General features: G+C 45.1%; 1 protein-coding gene across 1 annotated transcript in view; it reads left to right on the top strand.

Moving 5' to 3' along the window:
- The window catches only part of NINJ2 (ninjurin 2), a 72,039-nt gene that overhangs the window by 50,590 nt on the left and 3,605 nt on the right, over positions 1-17,844 (top strand). Inside the window, exons 2-3 of the mRNA XM_084618044.1 lie at positions 15,380-15,611; positions 17,336-17,516. Coding sequence (XP_084474170.1) covers positions 15,380-15,611; positions 17,336-17,493 — 390 coding nt within the window. The 3' untranslated portion in view covers positions 17,494-17,516. The remainder of the gene's footprint in view (positions 1-15,379; positions 15,612-17,335; positions 17,517-17,844) is intronic.

Here is a 17,844-nt window from a genome sequence, read left to right on the forward strand (position 1 = left end):
AGATTGTTATAAAGAGGATGGTTATCAAATATGTGAAGGGCTGGTTTAAGGTTCCCCTTCAGTCTTCTCTCAAGACTAAACATACCTAGTGTGTGTTTTGTTTTTAAAAAGCCTTTCCTCATAGATCAGGTTTCCTACACCTTTTATCATTTTTGTTGCTCTCCTCTGGACTCTCTCCAGTTTGTCCACATTTTGCTTAAAGTGTGGTACCCAAAACTGGACACAGTACTCCAGCAGAGGCCTCACCAGTGCCAAATCGTGGGACAATTACCTCCCAGGTCTTACATATGACATGTCTGTTAATACACCTCAGAATGATATTATCTTATTTAACAACCATTCCATGATGTAATCAAAAAGGTAGGCCACTCCCTACATCAAGGCATTCTTGCTGGAATATTTGACTGTGGTCAAATATGTGGCTGGCTCACTAGTGTGTAGACATTATTTGACCAGCTTGCCAAGCCTAGATCCATAAAGGATCAAATGTTTTAACTGAACCTGCTTGATCTGATAGTGAAGTTTGTACCTGGGAGCTTCTACCACTTGAGAAAAAGACTAAGCTGGAAACAATACACAAACCTCACATGGACCAACCTCAAGACAGGGATAAATGCCCTCTTCTAGAATGTGTTATGATTGTCACCAAATGTTCCTCACAAAATTTTCATTCCACCCTGTTGTAGGTACATACACAAAAGATGAAGCCCACTAACCAGGAACAAAAAGCAGAAGCTATTCCTTCCTTTTCTAGCTAGTACCTTTAGTTGCTGATTCCCAGCACCACTCAGTGAGTAAGGCACTGGCCTGGTTTGCAGAAATCTTAACTGGCTTTCCTTGAAAAACAATTTAGTCCCATGTCCCTTAACCATCATTGATTTGAACATAAGTACCCACTTCCTCTATGTTTCAGTGATTTGGTTAACTCTTGGCCAGTCTAAATTTAATTTCTTCATCTAATTTTGACTAAAAGAACACAAATGTTGTTTATCAATGCAATATTAGATCATCTGAGCCTACAACTCACTTGTACTGGCATTTTGCCCACTATTCTAGCTATTGCACAGTCAATAATGGTCAGAACTACAATGATGGGTTACAATTTAAGATGTCTGAATTTAGGTTAAGATATTCAAAGCTGGCTAAGTGATTTAGCCATGCAACTTCCATTATTTCAATAGGAGTTGTATGGCTAAATCACCTGGTGTGCTTTGCCTGTATAAGTCTTAATCTTGTATAATTTTTCAGAAATAAGACATTCTTGTCCAGTAGCCATTTCCATTCTGATGCATACACCACTTCAATTCATAATGTAAACTATACTTTATCATCAATGTTCCTTTCTAGAGTCTCATATTAGTTCCCTCTGTTTTCTACAGTTGGCTTTCCTATTGTCATTGGGGTGGGGTGGAGACTGGAAGGAGATGTGCTTTCTGTGTGTGCCATATTCTAAACACAAGCTACTCTGCAACCCACACAAGAAATCCACCAGCAAAACCAGAGAAGACCAAACTTGACATTTCTAATGCTAAGGAAAAACAAGCAGAACACCCTTCCCCATACCCTCTCCCCCACCTTAAAAACCACTTTCCTGGCCTTCACTATTCATCATAAAGAAGTGTACAATCCCAACTTACAATATAAGTATTCACAGGTGACCACTGAACACTGGAATCAAATATTTCCGACGTAGATGCCTGAAGTTTAACACCCACATAGAAGAAGCCTGATATTCAGTTGTGCTGAGCTCAAGTTTTCCCCATGTACAAGCGGATGGATAGAAGTTAAGAAACTGCAGTGAAATATCCTGTCATTGGTGACTAGTGAAGGGCTCATGATGTGAACGGGTGGATTGTGTTGCTAGGTTTCTGTGCCCTGCTGCCCTCTTGTGGAATAGTAAGGACCTGCTTGGATGTAATCGCTCTATGTGGATGGAAGTGTTCACTCCCCGGGAAGGAGAGCTAAGCTAGACCAGCTGCAGAACTTTGATCCAAGGCCCCGGCTGCTCTTATGTAGGTTCTCTGTCTGGATGGGAAGGAAAATATTTCAACATGAAAAATCCTTTCTCTCGCCACCCTGTTCTCCAGGGCTGACCTCCTGATAGATTGTTAGAACCTATAGGGCTGGAACCATGGGGGTTCAGGGCCACCGATGCCTCCGCCTTGCCAAAAGAAGGTTAGGCTGGGCTCCCAAGGGAGCATCCTGTGTAGCTGGGCTCTACAGGAAATACCACCCAGTAGGATCAGAGTGGTGGCCTCAGACACCTCCCTGATTGGCTGATACCACTATCTATACAGGGAAGCCATGAAGGGGAGCTGTCAGAGAGGCAACACAGACTTCCTGCCTGTCTCTGTTCCAGACCCTGGTCATGGGAGACCCTAGAATCTGACTTCTGACCCTGCCTGACACCTGTTTGGCCTACCCTGGACTCTGACCTCCCAGTACCTAACTCCTGCTCTGACCACTAGGGCTGACCGTCCACATCCTGGTTATGACAGATGCCTGCTGCTTGAGCAGTCTAATCTAGGAAACAGCATGAGTGTATCATGGTAACCCTGCATCAGCAATCTTGCTTTGCAATTCAGGGTGAGAGTTCAGAGAAGGGGGATGGCCCTACCTGGATTTTCCAGTTGGTTCAGAAATGTAAGTTCTCTGAACAGCTGAATTCCAGGGCAAACCTCTGCATTTCAATGGTGATATCTCATCCCTAGCACAATATCTCTGCCCAGAAAAGCCTGTGTCATGGAGGATTAAGCATGCAGAGAAAAGAAGGCAAAGCTGGAGAGAAAGGGCTGAAGGAACTGGACTAGAACTCAGGATGATGATTAAAGGAAGTGAGGCAAAGCTGTATGTTTCAGAGAAAGCTTGTTCAGATTCTGGCTTCAGCTCTGAGCTCTACCATTGACACTTCCCATGTGACCTCAGGCAAGTCTGTGCCTCAGATCCCCATCTAAGGATTGGGAATATAATCCTCTCTCCCTGCCTTTGTTGGTCTTGTGTATTTAGACTCAGAGCTCTTCAAGCCAGGGACTCTCTCTGACAGGGTGATTGTACAGGTCTAGCACAGTGGTATTCAACCTGTGGTCTGCAGACCCTGGGGGTCCACAGACTATGTGTAAGATTTTAAAAGGGGTCTGCACTCCATTTTACTTTTGTTAGGGGTCTGCAAATGAGAGGGGGAAAAAAAGGTTGAAAACCACTGGTCTAGCACAATGGGGTCCCAATCTCAGTGGTTTTCTCTAGGCATTATATGAGTAAAGATAACAATGACCACCTCAACCCTGCCCAGCCCTGGCCCTCCTCGCCACCTACCTGTGCCACCTGAGTTCCAACCTCAGTCACCCCCTCACAGTTTGTCCAGAATGTGACCAACCTGAGGGCTAATCCTGCACCCACTGACCTCAATTGCAAATCTCCCATTGATTACACCCAAGATACCCGTAACTGAAAGTAAATCTCACCAAAGCCTTGCACAATGGAATAATACCTTCCCATATTTGGTTTCAAATACTGTATTTGATACAACCTTGTCATCGACTGACCTGCTTTGCAGCACCTAAACAATGTGCTTCCAAACAATTGCTTGGTCCACTGGCACACAAAAAAAGAAATGGAATTTAAATGAATGAATCTCTGCTCAGTGAAAAAGCTTAGGGACAGACCTTGAAGTATCAATGCCCCAAGTGTAGCTAATAAAGGTTTGATCTCCTACTTTGTGCATTAGCTACACTCAGCTATATTAATGAGAAAATAAAAATCGTACTTACTTTTCATTGATGGGGGCCATGTCACCTCTTATTGCTGGGCAAGTTGCTTTCTCCCAGGGAAGTAACAGCGCTGATAGCCAAGGACTGGGAGGCAGGAGGCCTCGGTTCTACTTCCAATTGCCACAATCTATCACTGTACCTCTCTGCTCCTTTGTTTCCTCATCTACAGAAGAGGGGATAATGGTCACATGGGAAAGGCTTTGAGCTCCTTGGATGATGAGTGCTGTGTGTGAGTAAAGTAGTAATCCTTATTAACAGGAAAGTTAAACTTTTAGAACCCTATTCCTCCAATCTCATCTGCACCTTATTATCTAAGGCTACCACTGAGACCAGACCCCTACTCTGCAAGCTGCTGTACATACATAAAGTAGGAGACATTCCCTGCCCTGAAAATCTCTTGATATAGATGGACAAGATAAACAAAAGTAGTATTATCCCCTTTTACAGATGAAGGGCTGAGGTGAAGAGTTTAAGTGACTTGCCCAATGACTTGCAGGAATGCGATGATAGTCCACAATTTATCCCTGATTTTTCAAGTCTCAGTCCAATGCCTTAACCCACAAGGCCAACCTTCCACTCAGAAAACAAACAAAAACAAAAAATGCCACACACCACTAAAAATATAATAAATTGGCAGCTTGCCAAAATAAATCCCAGACTAGGTGGAATACCCTAGCTCAGATAATAAACAGAACGTACCCATACATGCAATAAGTTGACCCCACAAAAGGCAACACAAACTCAGCAACATAAGGACAAAACCAAGCAAAGTCTTAAGCCTTGCTCGGAAGGATGTTTCAGGTATACTCTGGGGCACCTGGAGGTGCTCACATGGACACAGTGGAGAAATGTGCCTCCTGCTAAGCATGGTGTTTCTTGTCCTTTCCAGACTACATTATGGAGAGATCAGCAGTTCCAGTCTTGACAAGACAGTTTCAATAACTATTGCCACAGCAAAACATCTAGAAACAGAGACAGCCTCTCAAGCAGGCTGGTTTAATGGAAGTCTTTAATACTAACTTAGTTGAAAAGCCATTGCTGTGCAGCACTGTGTATTTTCTCACATAAAAATGTGGTAGCCATTTGCTAGACCACTCCCCTAATATGTTTAAATCTCTTTCCAAAAACAATCCAGTCTGCTGCTCAAGCTAACGACATTTCCATTTTTTAATGCCACTCTGCAGGCACAAGTGTTATTAAATACCACACTGAAAAGAAGTAGCCCACCGTGGGCTTCCCTACACTACCACTCATTGATAATTATAATTACCTGCCCATTTAACCAGCTTGTTATCTTTATTCAATATCTAACAAAAAGCCCAAAACAACCCCACCCCCACACCAACCATTTGCATATTGTTCAAGGGTTTATTAAAGTCTAGATGGGCAACAGCACCTGTTTTTTGCTTTTAAATGACACGGGGCCAGCTCCTCAGCTGGTGTAAGTTGATCTAGCTCCATTGAATTGAGTAGATCTGGCCTTTTAGATCCAAAGATCTCTTTAGTCATAAGACTAAATCAATCACCTGTGTAACTTTCCTGACTTCAATGGGCTTAAGTCAGAGATTATTTGGTCCATTTATGAGCACATAGAAATAATACTTGGCACTTATATAGCACTTCTTAGCCATATATTTCACAGGGCTTCATAAAGGTGAGTCATTCTCATTAATTTCATTTTACAAGTTGGGAAACCAAGGCACAGAGCAGTACAATTGCCACACAGCAAGTAAGTGACAGAGACAAGAATAAACCCAGACCTCCTGACTTGAAGCCCAGTACCCTGTCCACCATGTTGTCCATGTTTTCTCAATATACCTTAGCAAACTAATGAAGTAGCCACGAGAAGCTCCGTGTTCTCTCAATATCAGAAATAGACCTGACCCCGAGCAGCAGGAACCAAGCTTCAGATAGATAGACACTAGTTAGTGGGTGTAACTAAAACGATGGGCTTGAACACACTTTGCTTTTGGATTTGTCTTCAATCTATGCAGCCCAGGCCCACCTTTTCTGAATATTTCAGAGCATAAGCTATTCAGGCCAGGGGATTTATTCATCTTTACATTTTTAGCTTCGTAAGCACGATGCAATCGTTATTGTTGTGCCTCCCGGCTGCTTTTCATTGTTGTATAGGCTCATTTTCTCTGCTAACCTACTTTTAAATTTCTCATGCAAAGCTGGATGGCTGGTTTTAGTTTCTACTTGCTCTTTCAAGCGCTAGGATAAATCTACCTCGGGTGTTAAATAGGAGTTACTGGAGTATCTAGCCTGTACATCCTGGCTTTGTTAATAGTTGTTCCAGCTAATCCTTTTCAGTGCACTCCAGTGTTCCGCATATTAAAAGGGGTTCCTCCTCCACCCAACTACTTCTGTTCAACAACCGCCCCCCACCCCGCCCCCCATCAGCAAGTAGTGATTGCTGGAGCCATGCTATTCTTGGATTTCAAGTTCATTAATTTCTCTGAATTATGGAAATAGGCTCCCCACCAGCACCCCCCCTCAAGGCATCTTGACAGCCTAGGAAGGAAAGTTATCTTTCTTCTAATTGCAGCTCAATCCTGCTTCCTGCCAGTTGATTCCTGGACATCTTCAATTCAGTATCGTAAATACACTTAACTAGGAAGATGGATATATAGATATTTATTTATTTATTTGATAGGACAGTTATTTGAGTGATACATTATTTATGTTGCTCTATAGCACAGAAAGACATAATGGCAGTTGAGATTTGAATGGACCTGAGAACATCCTAGCACAGCAGTGCAGAGTGCCATTATGTGTGAGGAAGAAAGGAGGAGCACCTATGGACAGGAGGCAGGGGAAAAAAGGGGGATGGATCTGCACAAGAGAAAGGCAGAACTCAGTGGAAGGAGAGGTGAAAGAGAAAAGGGGGAAGTACTAAGTGAGGAAGCAAGCAAGGGAAGGCGATGCAAGATCAAGGGAGAGAGGAGAGAAAGGGAAGCCAATGGGGCAAGCCAGATACTGAGACAAAAAGATAAGAGGAGTTGGAGAGAGGCAGAGCACACATTTGAGCCAACAAGCAGGTCTCTGCAAGCTGCGAGCACCCAGCCAGACAGCTGGGAAGTGGAATCTTGTTGCAGTGTCAGCCGGAGGGCAAGGGCAAGAGGAGGAGTGAGAGTCTACGTGCAGCTATGTTACTTCATTACTCACCCAGGCTGCTCTTCTGAGTTCCAACTAGTCAGAGGTCCCTTCTGCAAGCCACAGCCAGGAGACAGCCTGTGCTTAAATATTCCTTTCCAGACATTACCCTGGAGATTTTAAAGGCTAAATTCCTTGTCTTTGTGTGGTGTTAGGTTTCCATTTTAATCTTCTGTTCCTGGATATCTTCAATATAGTAAGAAGTAATCAGATGAGCTATTGGGCAGACTCTCAGCTGGTATAAATCATGGAGGCTCCATCGATTTCAACCGGCTGGCACACTGGCTGAGAATCTGACCCATTTTTTATATTACAGCAGTGCTTAGGAACCCCAATCAAGGAGGAGGGCCTATTGTGCTAGGTGCAATACAGAGAGGAAGAGGACATTCCCTGCCCCAGAGAGTTTACAGTCTAAGGGTCAGACAGGATGTAACAGGTGAAGAAGATAAAGGGGTCTGAGTGTGAGAAACTGAACAGGGTTTAGTAGAAAAATAGGCATCTCAGCAGGCCGCTTGCCCTGACCGCCCATTCCAGAAGAGGAGCTGGCTCTAGCCCCTCAGGCTGCTGTCAGCTTGCTGGAAAGTTCCTTTCTGGCTTCAGAGTTCTTTTTTCAGCATCTGGTTACGAAGACCGCTCCTTCACATTTAGGCTGCCCTAACTCCAGGAGGGCTGCACCTCGTCATCACCGGGATATATGAACTCTCTGAGAGGGGTTCATGATTAAGGCCCCCCAGGGGTTTTACATACCAGAAAGGTATCTCTGTCCTGGTTCCTGGGCCTAATCCAATGCCTGCTGAAGTCAATGGGAGTGTTTCCATTGACTTAATGGACTTTGGATCAGACCCCTAGTGAGAAGAACAGGTGGTCATATTACAAAAACCAACCACTACATTCTCTGGGGCAGGGAATGTCCTCTTCCTCTCTGTATTGCACCTAGCACAATAGGCCCTCCTCCTTGATTGGGGTTCCTAAGCACTGCTGTAATATAAAAAATGGGTCAGATTCTCAGCCAGTGTGCCAGCCGGTTGAAATCGATGGAGCCTCCATGATTTATACCAGCTGAGAGTCTGCCCAATAGCTCATCTGATTACCTCTTACTATATTGAAGATATCCAGGAACAGAAGATTAAAATGGAAACCTTCCTTGCTAGAAGCCTCAGCAGAGAGGAAAAAGGAGGGAATGGGCCCTGAAGACCTGCTAAACACTGCCAATATGTTTGTGCTGTTCAAAACCCAGAAATAGGCACAATCCCTACCTAAAGGGATTTATAATCTACATTTTAATCACTGGTTTCAGAGCGGTAGCCGTGTTAATCTCTATCAGCAAAAACAACGAGGAGTCCTTGTGGCACCTTAGAGACTAACAAATTTATTTGGGCATAACCTTTCGTGGGCTAGAACCCACTTCATCAGATGCGTAGAGTGAAAAAACATGAGCAGACATAAATACATGAAAGGATGGGGGTTGCTTTACCAAGTGTGAGGTCAGTCTAACAAGATAAATCAATTAACAGCAGGATACCAAAGGAGGAAAAATAACTTTTGAAGTGGTAAGAGATTGGCCCTTTACAGACAGTTGACAAGAAGGTGTGAGTAACAACAGCATGGAGAAATTAGTATTGGGGAAATAAAGGTTCGGTTTTGTAATGACCCAACCACTTCCAGTCTCTATGCAGGCCTAATCGGATGGTATCCAGTTTGCTAATTAATTCCAGGTCTGCAGCTTCACACTGGAGTCTGTTTTTGAAGTTTTTTTGTTGAAGAATTGCCACTTTTAGGTCTGTTATTGAGTGACCAGAGAGACTGAAGTGTTCTCCTACTGGTTTTTGAATGTTACGATTCCTGATGTCAGATTTGTGTCCATTTATTCTTTTGTGTAGAGACTGTCGGGTTTTGCCAATGTACATGGCAGAGGGACATTGCTGACACATGATGGCTTATATCACATAGATAGATGTACTGGTGAACAAGCCCTTGATGGTGTGGCTGATGTGGTTAGGTCCTATGATTGTGTCCCTTGAATAGATATGTGGACAGAATTGGCACCGGGATTTGTAGCAGGGTTTGGTTCCTGGGTTGGTGTTTTTGTTGTGTGGTGTGTAGTTGCTGGCGCTTCAGGTTGGGAGGCTGTCTGTAAGCGACAGGTTGCTTGGCCTGTCTCCCAAAGTCTGTGAGAGCAAGGGATCGGCCTTCAGGATAGGCTGTAGATCCTCGATGATGCGTTGGAGAGGTTTTTGTTGGGGGCTATAGATGATGGCTAGTGGCGTTCTTTTACTTTATTTGTTGGGCCTGTCTTGTAGTAGGTGACTTCTCGGTACCCTTCTGGCTCTGTCAATCTGTTTCTTCACTTCAGCAGGTGGGTATTGTAGTTGTAAGAATGCTTGATAGAGATTCTGTAGGTGTTTGCCTCTGTCTGAGGGATCGGAGCAAATGCGGTTGTATCTTAGAGCTTGGCTGTAGACAATGGGTCGTGTGATGTGATCTGGATGAAAGCTGGAGGCATGTAGGTAAGTACAGTGGTCAGTAGGTTTCCAGTATGGGGTGGTGTTTATGTGACCATCACTTATTAGCACTATAGTGTCTAGGAAGTGAACCTCTTGTGTGGACTGGTCCAGGCTGAGGTTGATGGTAGGGTGGAAATCGTTGAAATCTTGGTGGAATTCCTCAAAGGCTTCCTTCCCATGGGTCCAGATGATGAAGATGTCATCAATGTAGCACAAGTAGAGTAGGGGTGTAAGGGACGAGAGCTAAGGAAGCATTGTTCTAAGTCATCCATAAAAATGTTGGCATACTGAGGGGCTAGCTTCTCCTTCAGCTGGCCTCTCTTTTCCAATTAGTCCTCAGTCTCAGAAGGTTTACCAGGCAGACTTCATCCTGTTACAAGGGAAGAGACAGCATATATGCAGTGCCCCTTCCCAAAGCTCATCCCAACTGGCTGAGAGAGAAGGGAACCTTACCCAGCTCACTTCTGCAAGGCTTCTGGTCCCCAGCTCTTAAAGAAACAGTAATGGGGGATTTCCTTCCAAACACTATTTGTTCCCAGGACAGCTTCCTCTCTACAAATAACAATTTTTGTCTTTTACCATTTTTCTGTACCTGAACAAGAGCTCTGTGTAGCTCGAAAGTTTGTCTCATCCACCAGCAGAAGTTGATCCAATAAAGATATTACCTCTATCTTGTCTATTTGATATCTCCTAGGTCCTTTTATATATCAGACCCCTCAAAATCTTAAAGGGCCACACCAAGGGACAGGGTGGTCTGACCAGTATGCCACACTACCCTTAAGGAGACCAGACTATCCCGTCTCAGAGAGGAAAATGGTTTAGTGGTTAGAAAAGGGATGGTGGGAAGCATAGTTTACTGGCTAGAGTAGAGGAGGGGAAATCAGGTGTATCCAGATTTTGTTCCCAACACTATCACTGATCCTGTGTGTATTTAGGCATGTTATTCAGGCCAACATTTTTTAAAGTGGCTTCTTATTTTCCGTGCCCAAACGTGACTCACTTTGGAGGCAATATTCAGAATTACTGAACCGTACACCCCCAACTCCAGATGAAGTGGTCTGGAGCTGTAGGTGCTAAGCATCTCTGAAAATCAGGCCATAAGTGTCTAAAATAGGGCACCTAAAAATAGAGGGGGTATTTGAAAATGTGGCCTTTAATCTCTGCATCAATTTCTTCATCTTTGCAAAATGGAGATAAGGATACTTTCACAGGTTTCAAGGTTATTATATTTTTTTTAGCTTGGTCAATAAGTGTTTACAAAATACTTTTGTCAGCAGGAAAATGCTACGGAAGTGCCAAATATTTGTGTGTGTGGTGTTCTCTATGCATGTTTTCATATGTTTGCTGATGTGTGTTCATCTGCATTCAGACGTTTATCTGCCAGGATCTATGAGTGAAATGTACATCTCTGCTTCTTTCCCTGTGTGTGCAGTACCTCTCTCTCTCTCTCTCTCTCTCTCTCTCCCTGTGTGGTTTATTTGGCATTCCACAGCAACTCCTTTGGAACTGATGGTCAATAATACAGTGTCTCCCTAGACACTCTCTCTGCCGGCAAACTCTCGTGAAGAGGATTATCATTCACATCCTTCTTTTTCTGTCTCATGCTGTCCCAGTGTATCTTTTAGTCTCTCCTCACAAGTGTAATAAAAAGAAGACTTGCAATAAGAGCTGGTCTGAAAAAAGTGTTCCTTCTCCTGGAAATTTCCAACAAAGAAAACTTTTGCTTCTGCTGAAATTTTCTATGTACATTTTCAAGATTTTGGTTGAAAACCAGGAAGTCTTTGGCCAAAGTATTTTGACAAAAAAAATAGTCTTCATGAAAAGCAGATAATTTTTACAAAAAAATTTTGTTCAATCAAAACCCCAATTTCCTTTGAAAACAGTGTAAACAGACATTTTTCTACTAGCCTTTCTTGCAGTGGAGTTGGCCTATGTCAGTACAGCACAGTACAGTGGTAGGCAGAGGCGGTTTGGTGCACTCTCGTGGCCATATTGAGAATATGCTCTCACTGTGACTTCATAGTTTGCTACAGTACACTCTCAACTCAAAAAAATCATAATTTAAACTCACCCACCCTCATTTCCCTGCTCTCATTTCTAACACCATCAATAAAAAAAAAAGTCAATCAAACCTACATTTAAAATGCATTTGTTTTAAATGAAGGACTGAGGTTTTGTAAAACCTTTTTTTTTCCTTTTCTTAAACACGAAACCTAAACATTGGACGCAAGCAACTGAAGTCTGTCCCTTTAATAAATAATATCATTGGGTCATACTTACAAGTAAGGGAAAATAAAGGGAATTTGTCCAAGATCACAGAGAGTTTTACACTAAGGATAGCAGTGTCATGGACTTTGCAATTGCTGTATGTATTTGATTCCTTTAACCAACTTTAACTCTCACCAGTTTGCTTTATTTGTGTCTGGGTAAGTGACTGGGAACAGATGGTTAAGACTACTTGTGCCAGTCACTTGTTTGATAGAAGCACTGTCTTGTTTGCTTAGTTTCATTGTTCTCACATCCTTAACTCATTCCACAAAGAAGCTATCACTGCCTAGTGTTATCCCACTGGGATGATGTGCTGCCTCCTTGAGAATGGGAGAAAAACCACAGGAGAAAACCATATAAATGGAACAAAATAGACTTGCTTTACTCTGCCTCAGTACCCCACTGCATGGCCACCAACCTGTTGTGAGTGGACCCACTCGCTGGGTCCCACATAATTCCAGCTCAACTACATGCAGGTAGAGTCTAGTCACTGTTTTTAGCTCTGGGACTCCAGGGCATCCTCCCAGGCTCCGACTGCTTGTCAGACGCCTTTCCTTGGGACATGGGACGCCACTGTCGAGCTGCTTTAGACCTTGAAAGCAGTGTATCTTCTGAGCTCCACCTGGCTGTGGGCACTCTGGGCTTCTAGAATAACCCCTCCTGAAACAAAGTGGCAGGAAAGCAAGGAACACAGGCTTAGCAAAGGAATTTCTTAACCACAGTCTTTAATCCTAAAGCACTTGAGAGTTACAGAACATTAGACGTAACAAAAGTCCTCAGATGCACCCTCCACTAGTCGGAGCTCACCCCTTCTTTTGAGTCCAAGGGTCAGCAGTTTTTCAGCATGCACGGGGCCCTCCTGCCCTCTGTCTCCTGCCAGTACTTAAACGTGGCAATGGTCGGCCCCCCTCTGTCCTGCACAGAGCAGAAGAACCCTGCTCTTAAATAAAGCTTCTGTCTCTGAGCCATGTGGACAGATGGTGTAGTTACAGATCCAGCAGTCAGGTTTGTGTCCCCACCCCATGTGGGCTCATGTAGAAAAAACATTGCTTCATGGGAGTGGGTCAATAATTGAGAGACAAACAAAATCAGTGGCCCTAGCTTGCTGTGTGATGGCTCTTAGTGCAGTTCTTCAATGAGGTGTTAAAACAACTCTCCTGAGCTGGGCTGCTGGCTGAAACACAGTACGACAGGTTGCCCCCAGACAAGGTTAGCTTAGTAGTCAACATCTCCACAAAAAGAGATCATAATCTGATACAGACATATCTTATTGTGTCACAAGAGTACTCTCCTGCCAGGAGAGAGGGATCAACAGTCTACAGCACATGGAGCTAAAATTATCACCTTCAGGCTGCAGCTGGTTCTCTCCCATAGACTTAAAGGGCCAGCTAATGGGAGAGTCTATGAGGAAAAGCTCAGATAGGGTGGGAGTTCAGTAAGGCCACATAGTCAGAAAATCATGAAGGGGCTGATTTTCCTGCTTTCTAAAGGCTCTGGTGGATATGGGTGAGAAACAGCCTGTGTTTTCCAGAACTGCAGCCCAGCATGCTACAGATTTAAACTAGTTATATCTTTCCTTTACTTTGCTATGGTGTTCTGCTGATATAATCCGATCCTTCAAGATCTTGGCTCTCTCCTTCACTTGAGATTTGCTACCATGTCACCATGCTGCCAGTGAATATTTAATTAAAGATCATCATCTCTTTCTCCCTGCTGCTTTTCTCTCACACTCTCCTGGGCCAGTGCCCAGGTGGGTCAGGGCAATGAGTCTAAACAAGCTGCAGAACTCAGAATTCAGTCAGGATGGCTGACAAAGGCAAGGGAGAGGAAGGAGCTGACTGGGTGTAACAGTAGCTGGCTCTTCTCCTCTGTACTTTGTTAAGTCAGGGGTAGCCAAAGGTGCAATCTGCAGGCTGAACGTGGCCCAGAAAGCCCTAAAATGCACCATCCCACAGCTGCCTTCATGTCCACTACAAAGCTGCAGCTCACAGACTGCAAGTCCCAACTTCTCTGACTGAGCTTGGCTAGTATCTGGTATATGTACAAGTGTACGCATCACTCCATGCCTCTGCTGCTCCCTGCAGAGGCTGACATACATCTACAGACCTTGCCTGTCTGTGTTTTAAAACAGCTGACAGTTCAGATGAGTGGAGTGTAATTGTTTCAAGAGTAGGAACATAGGAATTGCCAGACTGGATCAGACCCATAGTCCATTGAGTCTGGTATCCTGTCTCTGACTGCAGCCAGCACCAAATGCTTCAGAGATGTGTAAGAACCCTGCTGTAGGCAGACCTGGAGTATCTTGTCAATGGAGAATATTGCTCCCTAATCCCCCATGAACGTAAGGTTGCTTTGTGCCTTGGAGAATAAGGGTTAACTATCCCTTCTTTCATAACTCCTGGGTTTTGTTAATCCATATGATTAACACTGGCTATTCTTATTAATCATACAAATGTCCAATTTTTTTTTCTAATCTTGCTAAATTCATGGTCTCCACAATTATCTTGTGGCAATGAGATCCACAGGCCAGTTGTGTGTGTGTGTGTATGAAGTTTTAAATTTTAACAGTTTTAAATTTTCTGCCTTTCACGTTCATGGAATGTGCCTTCTGAAAGCTTTCTAGATTTACCCCCATGGTGGGGCTAATGTTGGATCACATTAAAGAAGTTCTGTATTAAAGTCACAAATGAGTTTGATTCCCCATGGTTTGAATTCCAGGGTATTACTGGTTAAGAGGTCTCTTGGTCTTTGGTACTGTTTCTCTCCCTCTATGTGTGAAACTTGCAAGCTGCTAATTGCATTAGTACATTCTAAGACAGAGTCTGTTCTCAGAGCAATTCTTTGTAACAACAACTACTGGCACAGAGAGAGACTCAAAGCAATACTCTGTAACAACAGAAACAGCACCCAGAGACTCCCCGCCCTTTTGTTGTATTCATCTCGCTTTGTTAACAATTGTGATTAAAATAGAAATAGAGGATGTATGCGGATGGATGCTTGGTGTGAATAATAACTGAATGATCAGGGAGGTGCCAGCCTAAGAATGCAGTGTCCATCGGCTGAAGAAGGCGTCAAGTGGAAATAACCAGAGGACCCCCGGAGGGCAGACTGGAATTCACCCAACAGCCTCAAGAATGGGAGAACCAAAGAACAAGATAACATCTGGCAGCACGGAGCCGTCAGGAATCTGCCATCTGCTGATTGATTCAGCAACAGCATGATGAAGCAATTCCCATAGACTGGCATAGGAAGAAATTCCTATAAAAATGGACTCTAGAAAGTGTGAACTTTGGGGTCTGATTCTGCAAACCAACTTCCAGGAGCATCAGATGTGCATCTGATGAGGCCCTGCTCCCTCCTCATGTCCAGGCCACCTGGCCAGTGGCTTGGCATGAGCAACTCTAAGGCTGGTAACTATGATAACAACCTTGCAGAACCTCTGTGTGTGTGTGTATGAATGAATGTGTGAATAAATATGAGATTGACTGGAATGTTATAGCTATAACTAACCTGCTTACTATGATTCTTTCTGTATTCACAATAAATGTGGTATTTTGCCTTTTCCCCTTTAATAAGATCCTGCTGGTTTTTATTTTGTTGGTATAACACTAATACTCAAGCCAGAATGGATTGGCCAGTCTGCTTAGGAATCTTACTGATGTTACTTTCCCTTCTACCCAGGTGGGGAATCCTGGCTCAAGGAGGGACAATCCAATCAACATCAACCACTATGCGACTAAGAAGAGTGTGGCAGAAAGCATGCTGGATGTGGCGCTGTTCATGGCCAATGTCACACAACTCAAAGCGGTGCTGGAGCAGGGGGTTTCATTCCAGTATTATGCCACCCTGATATCGCTCATCAGTATCTCTCTCTTCTTCCAGGTGGTGATTGGAATTCTTCTTATCATCATTGGTAAGATATCTTCTGAGCTTCTGTTTGCCTCCACTGCCAGCAGCAATCAGGGTCATGGAAAGAGGAATGGGGTGGCTGGTGCAAAGACCAGCATTATTTTTCCTTCAAATTAGAGAATCTACCAGCAAATGCATTTCTTCCTCCTCCAGCTTAGCCCCGAGCTTTACCACTCCTTCACTCCTCTGCTTTCCCATCACTGCACCCCTGTATTAGGGATGGGCAATTGTTTCTGCATCTCCCCACAAACAGGGCACAGGCCACAAACAGGGCACAGGCCTGCCAGCCTAAGGTAAGTAGGCCACCTCCCCAGGGGTGGGTTTGGCAGCAGGGGGTAGGAATACCCAGGCCCACACTGCTCCACCAGGTCCCAGCCCAGGGCCCTAACAGTGTCAGGTGATCCCGCCAGCGGGGAAGTCACCAGAACACACTGACTCATTTCCCAGCAACACAAGCGGACTAATGTCTGGTTCCCCTGGGCTACTTCCTACCACCCATCCTTGGCATGGCTCCGTAGCCCACGGGTCCTCAGGCTCCTCCGGGTAATTGGTGGATGGCAATCCCAGCATCTCCTCTCCTCTCCTCCGGGGGCAGGGTACTGCACAGCTCGGTCCCTGGTCCAGAGTTCAGCAGCAAGGTACAGCAACTGAGCTGAAGGGCTCGGCTTGTCCCGCCCTGCTTCCAGCACAGGGGGCAGGGCTGTCTTGGCTTTGCCCACCAGGAGCATGGGGCAGTTCCTCCCCCTCAGGCTCAGAGGGAGGGCACTCTGCCTCACGACAGGGTGCCTGCTCTGTCAGCACACACATCCCCAGGGCCTCCCACACCTGCTCTGGCCCCCTTCTCCACCCACACACTTTGAAGGAGGAGCTCCAGGAGCCAGCTCTCCCTAAGCACCTTTCCCCTCCCACTGCCACCTCATCCAGTGCCCCCACCACTTGCCGAAACCTTTCCTGACCCTCCTTGACTAGCACACCAGTGCCTCTATCATGTGTCTAAAAGCCTCCCATTGCCTCCTCCCATGATGCCAAGAGCCTTGTCCTCCCCACCCTCCCTAAATGTAATAGGCTGTTGGCAGAAGTCTGCCTGAGGCCCTTCCTTTGCACCTCTGGGCTGGGCTATGCTTGAAAGTTAGGTTGACCCAGCTAGGTCATTCAGGGGTGTGAAAAAATTGCAGACTTACCACAGCAACAGGAGACCCCGCCCTTCCGTCACGGTAATAAGAGTCTACTCTACAGTGCTGCAGCAGCACAGCGAAAGCTATGCTGCTGTAGTGTTTCTAGCGTAGACATAGTCTTACTTGGCAAAAGTCTCCACAGACCCCATCCGGCCTGGAGCCTCCCTTCAGCTTATAAACAAAGGCCTGTCATTCTCAGCCCTGGTGTGGGCTCCTGCTGAGCGCGGTGAGGAATGAAAATGGAGCACGAGCCTGGACTATAGACAGCTTGTTATTTACGTAGGGCCTGATTGTCAGATTGACTTCATCGGGAGCTGAGGGTGCACTTCAGAAAACTAGGCCCCTCTTGGTTAACCTGCACTGTTCTGCCCTCTTCCCCGCCACTCACAAACCCTGTAGAGTTAATAAAATCATCCTCCCAGCTCCAATCCCTGGGCCAACTTGCTGTCACTACCTCACATGTGTTCAGCAGTCTGACCAGGACATGGTTATTTTACACCATAAGGCTTTGAGCCAGTTTTCAATTCTCCCTGGGTTTTGTGCTGTGTCTCAGCTCGGCTGAACCTGAACGACGTGTCAAAGCAGCAGCGCCTGAATGTGCTCAATAATGCTGCCACGGCTCTGATCTTCATCACCGTCATTCTCAACATCTTCATCACTGGCTTTGGTGTGCAGAAGACTGGTCTCTACCCTACCAGGAGACGTTACTGAGGCCTGGAGAGCAAGGGAATCAGGTAATGAAGGATGAGGGTCCACTACCACCCACCTTTGGAAGGGTCAACGGCTTCTGCCGTCAAAGGGTCTTAGAAATCATCAGCGCTGTTGTGGAAAGAAAGGCGGTGGTCAGCCCTACACATACACACATGGCCCCTTTGTGCATAATGTTGTCCCATGGGACGCGTGGGCTGTGTGACAGGATCCCTCAGGAAAAGGAATGTCCTTGCTCCATCTCTAAAGTTAGAATGTCGTGAGACCACATTTATGGGATTCATCAGATAGCTGGTAGCAGCAGTCGGTTTCCAGCAGATAGCAAATCCCAACCTGGATTGTGATAAGTACTAT

Source organism: Lepidochelys olivacea, assembly GCF_965140295.1.
Source record: "Lepidochelys olivacea isolate rLepOli2 genome assembly, chromosome: 1".
NCBI classification, from domain to species: Eukaryota; Metazoa; Chordata; order Testudines; family Cheloniidae; genus Lepidochelys; species Lepidochelys olivacea.